The sequence below is a fragment of the Epinephelus lanceolatus genome, chromosome 20 (genome assembly GCF_041903045.1).
Source record: "Epinephelus lanceolatus isolate andai-2023 chromosome 20, ASM4190304v1, whole genome shotgun sequence".
In the NCBI taxonomy this organism is placed as follows: domain Eukaryota; kingdom Metazoa; phylum Chordata; class Actinopteri; order Perciformes; family Serranidae; genus Epinephelus; species Epinephelus lanceolatus.
This window is the reverse complement of record NC_135753.1, coordinates 528850-543851: the sequence shown is the minus strand read 5'-3', so window position 1 is coordinate 543851 and position 15002 is coordinate 528850. Positions and strand designations below refer to the sequence as shown.

The 15002-nt window shown below is 40.3% G+C and overlaps 2 protein-coding genes across 5 annotated transcripts in view; both read left to right on the top strand.

The window, feature by feature from the left end:
* The window catches only part of arhgef4 (Rho guanine nucleotide exchange factor (GEF) 4), a 463081-nt gene that overhangs the window by 230251 nt on the left and 217828 nt on the right, over positions 1–15002 (top strand). Inside the window, exon 2 of one of the 4 annotated variants that reach the window (XM_033638701.2) lies at positions 9723–9796. The exons of the other annotated variants lie outside the window; for them this stretch is intronic. Coding sequence (XP_033494592.2) covers positions 9736–9796 — 61 coding nt within the window. The 5' untranslated portion in view covers positions 9723–9735. The remainder of the gene's footprint in view (positions 1–9722; positions 9797–15002) is intronic. 4 annotated transcript variants of the gene reach the window in all.
* Positions 10042–11083, top strand: LOC144458894 (uncharacterized). Its single transcript, XM_078162710.1, has one exon. It carries the CDS (start codon positions 10042–10044, stop codon positions 10909–10911), a length of 870 nt encoding a protein of 289 aa, XP_078018836.1. The 3' UTR covers positions 10912–11083.

Genomic DNA, 15002 nt, shown 5'->3' with positions numbered 1-15002 from the left:
CGTGCTGCTGCATTCTGAATTAGCTGGAGACTTTTTAAGGACTTACTAGAGCTACCTGATAATAGAGAGTTACAGTAATCCAGCCTTGAGGTAACAAAAGCGTGGACCAATTTTTCTGCATCTTTTCGGGTCAGGATAGGCCTAATTTTCGCAATATTAAGCAGATGAAAAAATGCAGTCTGTGAGGTTTGTTTTAAATGAGAATTAAAAGACAAATCTTGATCAAATGTTACTCCCAAGGTTTCTTACGGTAGTGCTAGAGGCCAGAGCAATAGAGAAACTATGTCATCAGATAAAGAGTCTCTGAGTTGTTTGGGGCCAAGAACAATAACTTCAGTTTTGTCTGAATTTAACATCAGGAAATTGGTGCTCATCCAGGTTTTTATGTCTTTAAGGCAGTTATGGAGTTTAGTTAATTGATTACTTTCTTCTGGCTTCATCGATAAATACAACTGTGTATCATCCGCATAACAATGGAAATTTATAGAGTGATTTCTAATGATGTTACCTAAAGGAAGCATATATAGAGTAAATAGGATTGGTCCAAGCACAGAACCTTGCGGAACTGATGATTCATTATGAACGTCAACAAACTGAAAACGATCAGATAAATAAGATTTAAACCAGCTTAGTGCAGAACCTTTTAGGCCAATTAAGTGATCCAGTCTCAGATCAGTCACTAAGATCTAATAAAACAAGTACAGAGACGAGTCCTTTGTCTGAAGCAATCAGAAGGTCATTTGTAATTTTAACTAGTGCTGTCTCAGTGCTATGATGCACTCTAAATCCTGACTGAAATTCCTCAAATAAATCATCATCATGGAGAAAATCACACAGCTGGTCTGCGACTACTTTCTCAAGGATCTTTGACATAAAGGGAAGATTAGATATTGGTCTATAGTTGGCTAACACCTCTGGATCCAGGGTGGGCTGTTTTAGTAGAGGTTTAATTACAGCTACCTTAAAAGACTGTGGTACATAGCCTGTTAATAAGGATATATTGATCATATCTAATATATGAGTGTTAACTAAAGGTAAGACCTCCTTAAGTAGCCTAGTTGGGATGGGGTCTAAGAGACACGTTGATGATTTAGATGAAGAAATCACTGCGGCCAATTCTTGAAGAGAAATTGGTGAGAAGCAATCTAAATATATATTAGGTCTTACAGCTGTGTTTGAGGTTAGATAGGTAGGCCTACTATCTGAGGACAGGAGGTCATGAATTTTGCCTCTAATAGTTAGAATTTTGTCATTACAAAAGCTCATAAAATCATTACTGCTAAGGGCTAAAGGAATACAAGGCTCAATAGAGCTTTGACTCTCAGTCAGCCTGGCTACAGTGCTGAAAACAAACCTGGGGTTGTTCTTATTGTCTTCTATTAATGCTGAGTAATAATTTGCTTTGGCATTGCGGAGGCCCCTCTTATAAGTTTTGAGACTGTCTGCCCAGATTAAATGAGATTCTTCCAGTTTGGTTAATCGTCAATTCCTTTCAAATTTTTGCGATATTTGTTTTAACTTACGGGTTTGAGAGTTATACCAAGGAGCGAACTTTCTTTGCTTTGTTAACTTCTTTTTAAGAGGAGCTACAGAGTCGAGTGTTGAAAGTTAACAAGCTAGCCAAATAATGTTATCACATTAGCTTATAGCTGCCTCAACTGACTAGCATCCCCCTCCCGGTCACGTTGTCCTCCTCCTGCAGACGGCGACGCGAGAGCTGCAGGTGCTGCTGCGGATACTGAAGGTCCTGCTTGAGATGCAGCAGCAGAAAATAAATGTGTCAACTTTTGACACTTGGCAGCATCTGCCTGTAGCGCCTGCCTTTTTTTGTCTCTCAACTTCTCCGCTCCTCCTTTCCGTTTCTTCTTCATTTTTGCATGTGTGTATGATTGATTGATTGATTGACAGATGCAGAGGGAGGAGGGGCCGAGGCCCTCAGCCTTCGGCTGTGATTGGCCAACAGCCCCAGGACCGAGGTGAAAGGGGTGTGACACACCCATGTGGGCCAATGTTGATTAGCCAGACACTAGAGAAACTGTAAACATTGGTTATCATATTAAAGGCCAGCCCAACTGCGCTGAAAGTCGTTTTTCTTTTCTTTTTTCTCCTCAGTCCGGCCGTACCGGCCCACTGATGCAGCAGCCCACCGGGAAAACTCCCGGTACTCCCGATGGCCAGTCCGCCTCTGACCACCACACATGAGTAGAAGCCCATAGGTGATGATTAAGCAGGATTTCATTTGTATATGTCTATATTTTGTTTTGTTTGAAAATCCTCCAGATTCTACCTTTAAGTCTACAGCTGTGTGTTACCACATGAAATAAAAAGGGGAAAATGCTGGCATGAAACTGCAGAGGCACTTTAGCAACCTGGTGAGTGCTGTTATTAGCATCATGCTGGCAAAGAATGCTTTTTCTTCATAATGGAGGATAAAAGGAATAGAATTCATAAAAAGTGGTGGGGCTTTTACTTACTTGCCATCATTTGAAACTCAACACTTCCTGTTGCTGTTTAAAATTGAAAGCCACTTATAATTTCCGTTGAGACAATTCCTTCATTGACTAAACAGGCTTTATTGTAAAACATTTGCAGGAACTTGTTGTGGAGGATTCAGTGACTTGCATAGTTTTCATGTGTTACTTAAAATATAGCTCCTGCCATGTGGTGGCACTTTTTACGTTACTACAAAAACATTTTGGCCTGGGACATGAACAGCCATAGTGACTGAAATAATAGTAATAATAGTAATGAATAATAACAACACTACTACTAATAATAATAGGACAAGAATAATCCAATGACATCATGCATGTCATGATAACGTGCAGTCTGTCATGTCTGTCCGCAAAGTCACTGAAAGTCACAAGATTTTATGACTCCACGATTCCCAAATCTGACACAGTGACTGTCGAAACAGACAAATATGTTGTGTAGTCTTAACCCGGCATAAGGGATGGTGGTGGGGTTTCAGACAGTTCATAAAACTTATTTTAGTTCAAAATACAACTACAGATAGATAGATAGATAGATAGATAGATAGATAGACATGAAAAAGAAAGACATGGAAAGTAGGCTACTATAAGAGGATTTGGACTTATATTTCATGATAACTAAAATGCCAATATTAAATAAATGTGATGCTTTGAAGGTCCAACAATTGTTGATAGATATTAGGGTAAAAAATACAGCATTTGCCCATTTTAACTTTACTTTTAAACCACACCCACTTCCTGTCCTCTATGCAAATAAAGATACAGAGAAAGATCATTTTGTTGAAAAGATACGGATACAAATAAGGATGTTTCGGTACACTTCTAATACAGAGTATCTCAGGACGCAAGGTTCACAAACACTCTCAAGGGGAGGCTCCATCATCACCATACTGAAATGCTTAAGGACACCACAGATGTAATGGCTCTAATGGTGGCCACTGTCAACACACCTGCAGGAAGAAATAACAACAGTTAATGAGTAACTGCACAGTATGGTTGAGAAAGTGAGAGTTGAGAGTGGCATAAAAAGAAAAAAAACCATGAACTCCTTCACTGCAATCATAGCAGTGCAAACTGCCCTCTTTCTGCCTCCACCTCTCTCTGCCTCTGTACTTACAGTGTAATAAAAATAATAATAATAATAATGGCTGTGGCTCAGAGGTAGAGCGGGTCGTCCACCAATCGGAAGATCAGCGGTTCGATCCCCGGCTCCTCCAGTCTGTGGGAAAGCGGGAAAGTGTTTCAGCGGGGACCCATTTCACCGCTGCACACCACAGGCGTGCTAGAGCCAGCAAGAGTGAGAAAACAGAGAAAAGTTCAGAGGCGAGAATGGCTGCCGGAAAGAGTCCTGAAAGTGAAGCAGCTGTACACATTGCTGAAGAAGAACACGATGACCCAGAAGAACTCATACCAAAAAGAACAGTGGGTCTCATTCATGAAAAGTTAGTAAATCTGTGTGTAGATTTGCACATAAAAGCCTACTCTACTAAAAACCTCCGGATTCAGGAACACTGCGGGAAACTCAGATTTGATAAACGTAAACACGTAAACACGTGTGTATGATCATGAATGCCAATCCATCGTAAAGTGACAGCACGCTCCCGGTAATCAGCAATTAGATTAAATCCCCGCCCATGAATAGCCAATGACCACCATATAAGGAGGTATAGGTGAATCCAGTCGACCTGTCAGTCATGGCGCAAAGAAAGAAAGAGAGAGAAAGTTAGTAGTGGTGTGACAGGGACAGGCAAAGCGAAGGCCTGGAGGGAGGTAACAGATGCTGTTAATGTTGTCTCCGTAGTACAAAGAACCATGTCAGAGGTGAAGCGTAAATGGTTTGATATGAAACTGGAGACAAAGAAACGCATAAGCACACACAAAAAAAATACAGCGGTCACCAAACAAACAGAAGATTCATTGGTGGGGTTTTGAATGAAGTGGGAACGGGAAACCAGAGATGTTTTGTGCACAATGGATAAACTCTAAATCAGTGATGGCTGTCGGAATGTAGAGCTATTTAACATTTATTTTAACAAATGATACGGATAACATATAGCCTAGCAACGTAAATTTTTTTCAAATTTCAGATTTATTCATTCAAATGATCAAAAAGCCACACAAAAAAACAAAACAAAACAAAAAAAAACCTGTTGTCTCAAATAATTCTTTCAGCTGGTGCATGCTCCTTTGTGGTTCCACCACCTGCTGCTCCTGCTGCCCCTGCTGAACCCAGGCACCGAGGCTGAAGAGGCTATGATCCGGCTGTCCTTACGGATATTTTTATTATCATCATTCAACATATATAAAGAATGTGTAATCTATTGAGTCGATTTACATAGATAATTCACAATCATGAACCTAATCTGGATCTTAAACCTGCTAATTGCCAACTAATTTAACTAAATGTGTTATATTTTTAATATTTTGTCATGTTTAAATTACATGTTTCAAAGGCATCTGTGTATTGTGTACATAACAGAGCGCAATACGAGTTAAAATTGTAATTTCCAAAAGTGACAAGCAATATTTATGTGCTTTACTAAATTTACACAAGCACTACGAGTGGTCAGGAGCTGGAATAGATTTTGTTAGTAGCTATGAAAAGATCGGAGCTACTAAAATATTGATGAATGCGGACATGCACGTAAATTTCCGTCTGCGAACAGTTTACACACAAATTCCTTCAGCTCACGTTTCATGACTGAGACCCAGTGTTTCCCCTATATGCAATTAGCAGCAGTGCACCACCGCTGCTGAAGATTTTTATTATTTTTTTTTCATCGTAGCTCTTTAGAAACTACCGTTATATTATTTGGCACTACGGACGCTTCATATCCAGGCCTGTAGAACAGGTCTAGACCTTGTCCTTTTATTTAACATACTAAATAGCCTTATGCTATTTATCTTATTTATAGTGCTTTGAGTGATCAGATGACTAGAAAGATGCTATACAAATTTAGGTCAATTTTAATAAAAATAATAATAATAATAATGATAATAATAATAATAATTATAATTGATTATGTACCTGGAACAGTGGTGGGACTATCTAGCTTTACATCATGTAATGGATAAGGACCCTCTCGCCTCCCTTTACAATGTTGTTTTTGGCACAGTTTGCGATTGGTGGGATGTGGTGAGGTTGGAAATATTCACCTGAAGTGACTTTGAGCATAAGTTTCTGTCAACCTTTCTCTCTGAGGATTATATTGATGAACTGGAGGAGTGGATCAGAACGCTGGTGCAAGGGAACAAGGAAAGCATCTGGGACTTTGCTTACATTTACTGAGCACAAGTATTACTTCTGTGCCGTGTTTAATGTTTGTCTTTTAGTTTGTGGGTTACAAGTCCATCAGAAATCAGAAGGAAACTCTAATGAGGCAGAAGATGCTGACATAAATACTTCTCTGTTCCATTCATCAATCACCAGATCAAGTGTATGTTAAACAGCTTTGAATGTCATCTTCTGTGTTTAGATTGTTAAATGTAATATTGTTGTCTCCTGTCCTAACTTTCGTGGTTGTTATGTCATGTGGGATGTATGTTTGTTTGTTTATTGCTTTGTTTTTGTTTTTGTCTTCTGTCCTGATATGTGTTTGTTTTTATGATGTTGCAAATGGAGCTACTGAGATGCAAGACAAATTTCAGACCTGTTCTGACAATAAAGTATCAATCAATCAGTTAATCAATCAGATTCCATCTTTGGTCCAGTGAAGCAGCCATATGGAATCATTAGGTCAGAGTCAGAAGCTAAATATAAAAATATGAAAGTTTATAACAAATATAAAAAAGTATTTATACTACTGATAAGAGCTGATGGTTTTTCTAGTTACAATAGCTAGTAACTAAACTGCTAACCCTAACCCAGAGTCAGGTCAAAATCTTCATATCTGAGTGCACAGTATTTGAATTCTACTAATTGTGTTATAAATATGCAGAGTGACTGTCCTCTATAGGTTGAAACCTGTCTATTGCAATTTAATTTTGCTATTGGCTGATCTGTTGCCAAGTGACATGTACAGTATGGAGTTAGCTTTCATCACCAAATGACTCCCTGTCCCCTCCCCCTCTATAGAAGACTGTAGTGAGTAGTAGATTGAGCTGATTGCATGGATAGTCAGTCAGTCAATCAGTTTTGGAATTTGTTAGTTAGCTTGTAGAATGGGTTGGCAATGTTGCTTTCCCGGCTGCAAAAACCACCATGGAGCTACTGAGATGCAAGACAAATTTCAGACCTGTTCTGACAATAAAGTATCAATCAATCAGTTAATCAATCAGATTCCATCTTTGGTCCAGTGAAGCAGCCATATGGAATCATTAGGTCAGAGTCAGAAGCTAAATATAAAAATATGAAAGTTTATAACAAATATAAAAAAGTATTTATACTACTGATAAGAGCTGATGGTTTTTCTAGTTACAATAGCTAGTAACTAAACTGCTAACCCTAACCCAGAGTCAAGTCAAAATCTTCATATCTGAGTGCACAGTATTTGAATTCTACTAATTGTGTTATAAATATGCAGAGTGACTGTCCTCTATAGGTTGAAACCTGTCTATTGCAATTTAATTTGCTATTGGCTGATCTGTTGCCAAGTGACATGTACAGTATGGAGTTAGCTTTCATCACCAAATGACCCCCTGTCCCCTCCCCCTCTATAGAAGACTGTAGTGAGTAGTAGATTGAGCTGATTGCATGGATAGTCAGTCAGTCAATCAGTTTTGGAATTTGTTAGTTAGCTTGTAGAATGGGTTGGCAATGTTGCTTTCCCGGCTGCAAAAACCACCTTTGTTTTCACAGCTTTCTAAGGGACCTAAAAAAAATAGGCACCAGTGGTTACATGCATTGGGCCTACTGGACTGTGATCTTCTGCCAATCAGAATCAGAATCAGAAATACTTTATTGATCCCCGAGGGGAAATTATTTATGTTACAGGTGCTCCTTGCAAGAGAGGAAAGATACTTGAAAATATAAGAAATTTAAACAATAGTATAAACAAATATATAGTTAAATAAACAGGAATTATTAACAAACATAAACGTAAATAAATATATATATATACATATATATATTGTAAACTGAACAAGATTATTTACACAAACAGAATATATACAGTCAGGGTAAATGTGGTTATTGCACAAGTTAAATTAAATTATTGCAGTGTGTGAAAAAGTCTCAGGGCCACTCAGAGGGAGGAGTTGTACAGTTTGATGGCCACAGGCAGGAATGATTTCCTGTGGCGCTCAGTGGTACATTTAGGTGGTATGAGTCTCCCACTGAAAGTACTCTTGTGTCTGACCAGCACATGGTGGAGTGGGTGTGAGACATTGTCCAAGATAGTTCGTAGCTTAGACAGCATCCTCCTCTCTGACACCACCATCAGAGAGTCACACTCCGTTCCCACAACGTCACTGGCCTTGCGGATCAGTTTGTTGAGTCTGTTGGCGTCCGCCACCCTCAGCCTGCTGCCCCAGCACACAACAGCACTGGCCACCACAGACTCATAGAAAATCCTGAGCATAGTCCGGCAGATGTTGAAGGACCTCAGTCGCCTAAGAAAATAGAGACTGCTCTGGCCCTTCCTGTAGAGAGCGTTAGTGTTCTTAACCCAGTCCAATTTATTGTCAGTGTGTACCCCCAGGTACTTATAGTCCTCTACAATGTCCACACTGACACCTTGGATGGAAACAGGGGTCACCGGTGTCTTGGTCCTCCAAGAGCTCCAAGAGCTTAGGAGAGAGATCTGAAGATTGTTAGAAGATCTTTTGGTGTTTTTGGCCAGTTTTCTAGCCTATATATTTTGCATTACACTGTGCAGCCTACAGCATACGTTGGAGTAATAAAATGCATTTTGATGACCTCTGTAGCCTATATTTCTACATATTTCTTTATCATGATGTGGTTGAATATTACTTCTGCCCCACATATCAAGTAGTGTTTTAATAGGCTACAGGAATTGTTTTACACATTCATAAGTGATGATTTTTTTAGTCGGCTCTCGGAAAAAAACAACAACACAGTTTCATGTTCATATTGCAGTGAATTGTGGGCAATTAAGTAAGTGAAGTCTGGTGAAGTCTGCATCCTGAGTGGCTCTCTTGAAGTCTGCAAAAGGTATGCTTAAAGCCCCTTGTGGACTAGCTCAATTGTGGATTTGGACAGCCCTCATTACTCCCATACTTCCTGGAAATGCACTGGCAAAGTCCACAAGTCTGCAAGTGCAGTCTGGACATTTGGATTTAGCCTTAGACATCAGCAAATCAGAACCAAGCATAAAAACATAAACCAAAGCAGTAATGTTATGGTAGCAAGACATAGTCTACCAAATGTAAACTGTTTTATTCAAATGCTCTAATGCTTCAGTTGGTAACTTTTATAAGGACAGCTTTGTGTCATATTTCCTGAAACTGTCTCTATATTCACACAGCACTAAATGAGATAGATAATCTGTGAAAGAAAACACTTTATCCAACAAGCTGAGGGGGACTTCAAGTAAGGAGGAATGTCAGGATAGCATTATCAGTGGCTGATAGGTTGCTTTGTAAGCTGTGAGAGATGAGTCCATGTTGTCAATGTTCCAAGTTAAAGAAAGTGTGGGTGCTTCCTGCAATCTGTTTTCTGGCTGTCCTTTCATATTTCCTTACCATTCCAAAACTGTTTATCCCACACAGTCCAACAATATGTCTGTGAAGATCATCCAAGTCATATGATACCAGAGATCAGATCAATATTTTAAGGATAACTTAAGCATTTTTCAACCTGGACCCTATTTCCCTGTGTAAATTGGTCAAAGAGACTGATGTGAATAACAATTTTAGACAGTGGTCCAGTACTGAGTGAGAGGGCAGCAGCCAGCAGCCGCAGGACAGGTCACAATGGAAGCACACAGGACAACAAATCACCAATACTGTATGTCCACTAAAAGTGGTTATTTCTGACACAGAGCGGGTCAGATTTCTATTATAGGTGACGTGTCTCCTTACCATTCACTTGATCTGGTCTGTTTGTTATTGCCTCGATGAATGAAGTCTGGTTCTGAAATATCACCAGATGTCCATTGTTGCAGTGGAAATGTGTGTGAGATCTGGAGAGAGTATAATAACCAGAGTAGTTTACAGAAAATGTGGTTCAGTGTCATCTAAAAGATTTTCTGTGTTATGGATGATTATTTACCTGATTTCAACAATGTGGATGAGGCAGCTGAATTTGATTGCTACCTGTATTTATTTGAGCTGGAGTATCGGGATGAAGAGCAGACAAGGAGCAGACGACCTCGACACCTTGGCTGACATGCTGACGTATTGCGGTAAGGGTGTTGTGTCATTTCCGGTGTTTTCTGTGACAGCGTCTCTGTGCTGCTCTAGTGAATTCTACTAGCCTGCTTTCTGCTTTCCTCACTTAAGTTGCTTAACATCTAATTCAAGTCTTAACCCACACTGGTTCTGTTTAAGCACTTATAGCTCTCCTCCTTTTTACGACTTCCTTGCTAATCTCTTAGCTGTTGTTTGCATGTTATTAGCCTTGTTAGCTACATTAGCTTAACAGTTAGCGATGGCTTCTCCTTCTCCTGCTCTTTCTTGCTTGGTGTGCCAGATGTTCAGTTATGCCTCTGTCTCCTTTAGCGACAGTGGTAATTGTAACAAGTGTAGCTTATTTGCTTTGTTGGAGGCGAGGCTCAGTGAATTAGAAGCGCGGCTCCGCACCATGGAAAATCACTCCGTAGCTGCGGTAGTTAGCCAGCCCCCTGTAGCTGGTGCAGAGCCACATAGCATAGCCTCTGCTAGTGGTCCCCCGTTAACCCCTGTGCAGCCAGGAGGCTGGGTAACTGTCCGGGAGAAGCATAGCTCCAAGCCGAAGCCCACGGTTCATCACCAGCCTGTTCATGTTTCTAACCGCTTTTCCCCACTCAGCGACACACCCGCTGAGGAGAAAACTCTGGTTATTGGCAGCTGTATTCTGAGGAACGAGAAGTTAGCAACACCAGTGGCCATAGTCAAATGTATCCCTGGGGCCAGAGCAGGCGACATTGAATCAAATTTAAAACTGCGGGCTAAAGCTAAATGTAGATTTAGTAAGATCGTTATTCATGTCAGCAGCAATGACACCCGGTTACGCCAATCGGAGGTCACTAAAATTAATATTGCCTCAGTGTGTGAATACGCTAAAACTATGTCGGACTCCATAGTTTTCTCTGGTCCTCTCCCAAATCTGACCACTTATGACATGTTTAGCCACATGTCATCATTTAATCGCTGGCTGTCAAGGTGGTGTCCAGCAAACAATGTGGGTTTCGTAAATCATTGGCAAACTTTCTGGGGAAAACCTGGTCTTATTAGGAGAGACGGCATTCATCCCAGTTTGGATGGAGCTGCTCCCATATCGAGAAATCTGGCAAAGTTTATTAGTAATTCAAAACCCTGACAACCCAGAGTTGAGATCAGGACTCAGAGTCGCAGTCCAATACGCTTCTCTGAGCTTCTAGTGCAGTTACCCACCCATAGTTTTATACAAACAGTGTCTGTCCCCCGACCACCTAAATTATCTAAATCTAAAATTAAACAAAGAGGAGTTGTGCATAACAACTTCATAAAAATTAAAATCTCCTCTGTGACAGAAGACAAAACAGGATAATTGAATGCGGACTGTTAAATATCAGGTCTCTATCATCGAAAGCAGTGTTAGTAAACGAATTAATATCAGATTAATTTACTCAGTCTCACTGAAACCTGGCTGTGTCAAGATGAATAGGCCTATGTCAGTCTAAATGAATCCACTCCTCCCAGTCATAATAATACCCACCAGGGGCGGCTCTAGAAAAATATTTATGGGTTGGCAAGAGGGGTGCAGGAATTTTTGAGGGGTGGCAACATATGGCAGACATACAGTACAGGCCAAAAGTTTGGACACACCTTCTCATTCAATGCGTTTTCTTTATTTTCATGACTATTTACATTGTAGATTCTCACTGAAGGCATCAAAACTATGAATGAACACATGTGGAGTTATGTACTTAACAAAAAAAGGTGAAATAACTGAAAACATGTTTTATATTCTAGTTTCTTCAAAATAGCCACCCTTTGCTCTGATTACTGCTTTGCACACTCTTGGCATTCTCTCGATGAGCTTCAAGAGGTAGTCACCTGGAATGGTTTTCCAACAGTCTTGAAGGAGTTCCCAGAGGTGTTTAGCACTTGTTGGCCCCTTTGCCTTCACTCTGCGGTCCAGCTCACCCCAAACCATCTCGATTGGGTTCAGGTCCGGTGACTGTGGAGGCCAGGTCATCTGCCGCAGCACTCCATCACTCTCCTTCTTGGTCAAATAGCCCTTACACAGCCTGGAGGTGTGTTTGGGGTCATTGTCCTGTTGAAAAATAAATGATCGTCCAACTAAACGCAAACCGGATGGGATGGCATGTCGCTGCAGGATGCTGTGGTAGCCATGCTGGTTCAGTGGGCCTTCAATTTTGAATAAATCCCCAACAGTGTCATCAGCAAAACACCTCCACACCATCACACCTCCTCCTCCATGCTTCACAGTGGGAACCAGGCATGTGGAATCCATCCGTTCACCTTTTCTGCGTCTCACAAAGACACGGCGGTTGGAACCAAAGATCTCAAATTTGGACTCATCAGACCAAAGCACAGATTTCCACTGGTCTAATGTCCATTCCTTGTGTTTCTTGGCCCAAACAAATCTCTTCTGCTTGTTGCCTCTCCTTAGCAGTGGTTTCCTAGCAGCTATTTGACCATGAAGGCCTGATTCGCGCAGTCTCCTCTTAACAGTTGTTCTAGAGATGGGTCTGCTGCTAGAACTCTGTGTGGCATTCATCTGGTCTCTGATCTGAGCTGCTGTTAACTTGCCATTTCTGAGGCTGGTGACTCGGATGAACTTATCCTCAGAAGCAGAGGTGACTCTTGGTCTTCCTTTCCTGGGTCGGTCCTCATGTGTGCCAGTTTCGTTGTAGCGCTTGATAGTTTTTGTGACTCCACTTGGGGACACATTTAAAGTTTTTGCAATTTTCCGGACTGATTGACCTTCATTTCTTAAAGTATTGATGGCCACTGGTTTTTCTTTAGTTAGCTGATTGGTTCTTGCCATAATATGAATTTTAACAGTTGTCCAATAGGGCTGTCGGCTGTGTATTAACCTGACTTCTGCACAACACAACTGATGGTCCCAACCCCATTGATAAAGCAAGAAATTCCACTAATTAACCCTGATAAGGCACACCTGTGAAGTGGAAACCATTTCAGGTGACTACCTCTTGAAGCTCATCGAGAGAATGCCAAGAGTGTGCAAAGCAGTAATCAGAGCAAAGGGTGGCTATTTTGAAGAAACCAGAATATAAAACATGTTTTCAGTTATTTCACCTTTTTTTGTTAAGTACATAACTCCACATGTGTTCATTCATAGTTTTGATGCCTTCAGTGAGAATCTACAATGTAAATAGTCATGAAAATAAAGAAAACGCATTGAATGAGAAGGTGTGTCCAAACTTTTGGCCTGTACTGTATATATACTGAATTTAATCACAGTTATCACAGTTTGATGAGAAATAGTATGTTCACACTACATAAGGGCACGCGCTGCCATTTACAAACTCATACAGACAAACTTAATCTCATGCAATCAATGTCTTGCATTTGAGGTTTCATGTGAAACAGTTCATATTAGAAATAAGTGTTGAAGGAGGTTCAACAAACCCTGAGTCTAACCCTGAACTCTGAGTTGATTTACCCTGAGATGGGAAACTCTGAGTTACCAGTTCCAGAACAGCTGATTTGAGTCAGTTCAGTCAACTCTGAGTATGTTCACTCTGAGTTAAGCCAACAATAAACAGCCATCATCAGTGGAGCTCCGACTCCACGATTCACCATGGCAACAGGTAAATAAAAGACAGCGTCTGCATTTTAATCCAGTGGATGTAGAGATATCAATGCATGTGTAGCAGACGGTGCACGTTTATCTTTAAAAGAAGAGCCTGAGTCAGAGCAAGGAAAGTGTAAATAAGTTAACCATAAAGTTAATAAAAAAGTTTTATTCAGTGTTGTCCGTTTATTCATCATTTATCAGACTTAGCCTACATTTCCTTAATGAAGATAAAGTGGTGGAATCTGACTGTGTATCAGGCTGTCGATACCTTACATTATATTAATAATATATAATAATATATTTGTTCAGATTTAATCTGATGGGGAAAAACACAGGAGGCAGCAACTGAAAAATAGGAAGATTTAAAACATATAGGCTAGGCTATAGATCAAAGACACAAAGACATGACTGTAAACTCACAGTCTGACCCAGTAATAATATGTTTGGTGATTTGCACTCGAAAAGATGTTGAGGTTAAAATACAGTAGATTTTAAAATGCTGGACATCTATTTGTATCTTGACTCAACAGCATTCAGTGACTTTATTTCAGCTACAAATGTAGTAAATTTAAAGACATTGAAATGCTGCACCATTGCTCACTCAGAAATATTAACATATAATCCCCAATATTAGGCTATAGGAATTATGATCAGTGATAGAGATCATTAGTCATAGATACTACGTGTCTAAAGCTTCTGATTTTTAAAATTTAAATAATTAGACCTACACATTATGTGCAATATTTTGGAGCTGCCCTAACAGACTGACAGTCTGATCCTTGTGCACAGTGTTATAAAAAAATAATAAATATAAAAAGGACAGAGGTTTGATTCTGAACTGAGGATGGATTTTCGCTGTGTAATATTTGAATGTAAAGACAAAAATTGAGGTCCAAAGAAATGATTGATGTGCATAAATTCAGTAACTTAAGACAGTCCTGAGTAACAAACTAATATCCAGCAGGATTTAGACTGTGACAGACGGTAAATCTCCGCTAATTAATGCGCTTCGATACAAGTTTTGACACGGACTGAATGAATGAATGCACAAGGATCAGACTGTCAGTCTGTTAGAGCAGCTCTGAAATGTTTATTGCACATAATGTGTAGGTCTAATTATTTAAATTTTAAAAGTTGGTATGAAGCTTTGTGTATGTGTGTGTGGACCATCTGAGTCCGTAATAAAGATTATTATTAATGAGGAAATGAAACAGCGTGTAAGAGGGAGGAGACAGTTGCCATGGTGATTGACTCAGTGATTGACTCTCTTTCTGGAACTGAAAACCCAGAGTTTCCCTCATTTCAGGGTTAACATACTCAGAGTTTTCACTAAACCCGCTTTCTGGAATAGGCTACCCCTCTGGCTCCACTCAGTTTTCCAAACAAAGCAGTCTCTTGCCACTCTGGCTTTATCTTGTGCTGCATTCATTGCAGTCGGACATTGGAGATTCACGCTCGTAAATGTCAAATTGGCCATAACTTTTCTTTGAATTCGTTGCTGCCAACTGGGGTGGCAGCAGGGGTGGCATGGCTTTCTTTTAGGGTGGCATTTGCCACCCTATGCCACCCCGGTAAATCCGCCCATGGACCCACATTCCTCGAGGCAGCGGCCGAGGAGGGGGAGTTGCAGCCATTTTTAA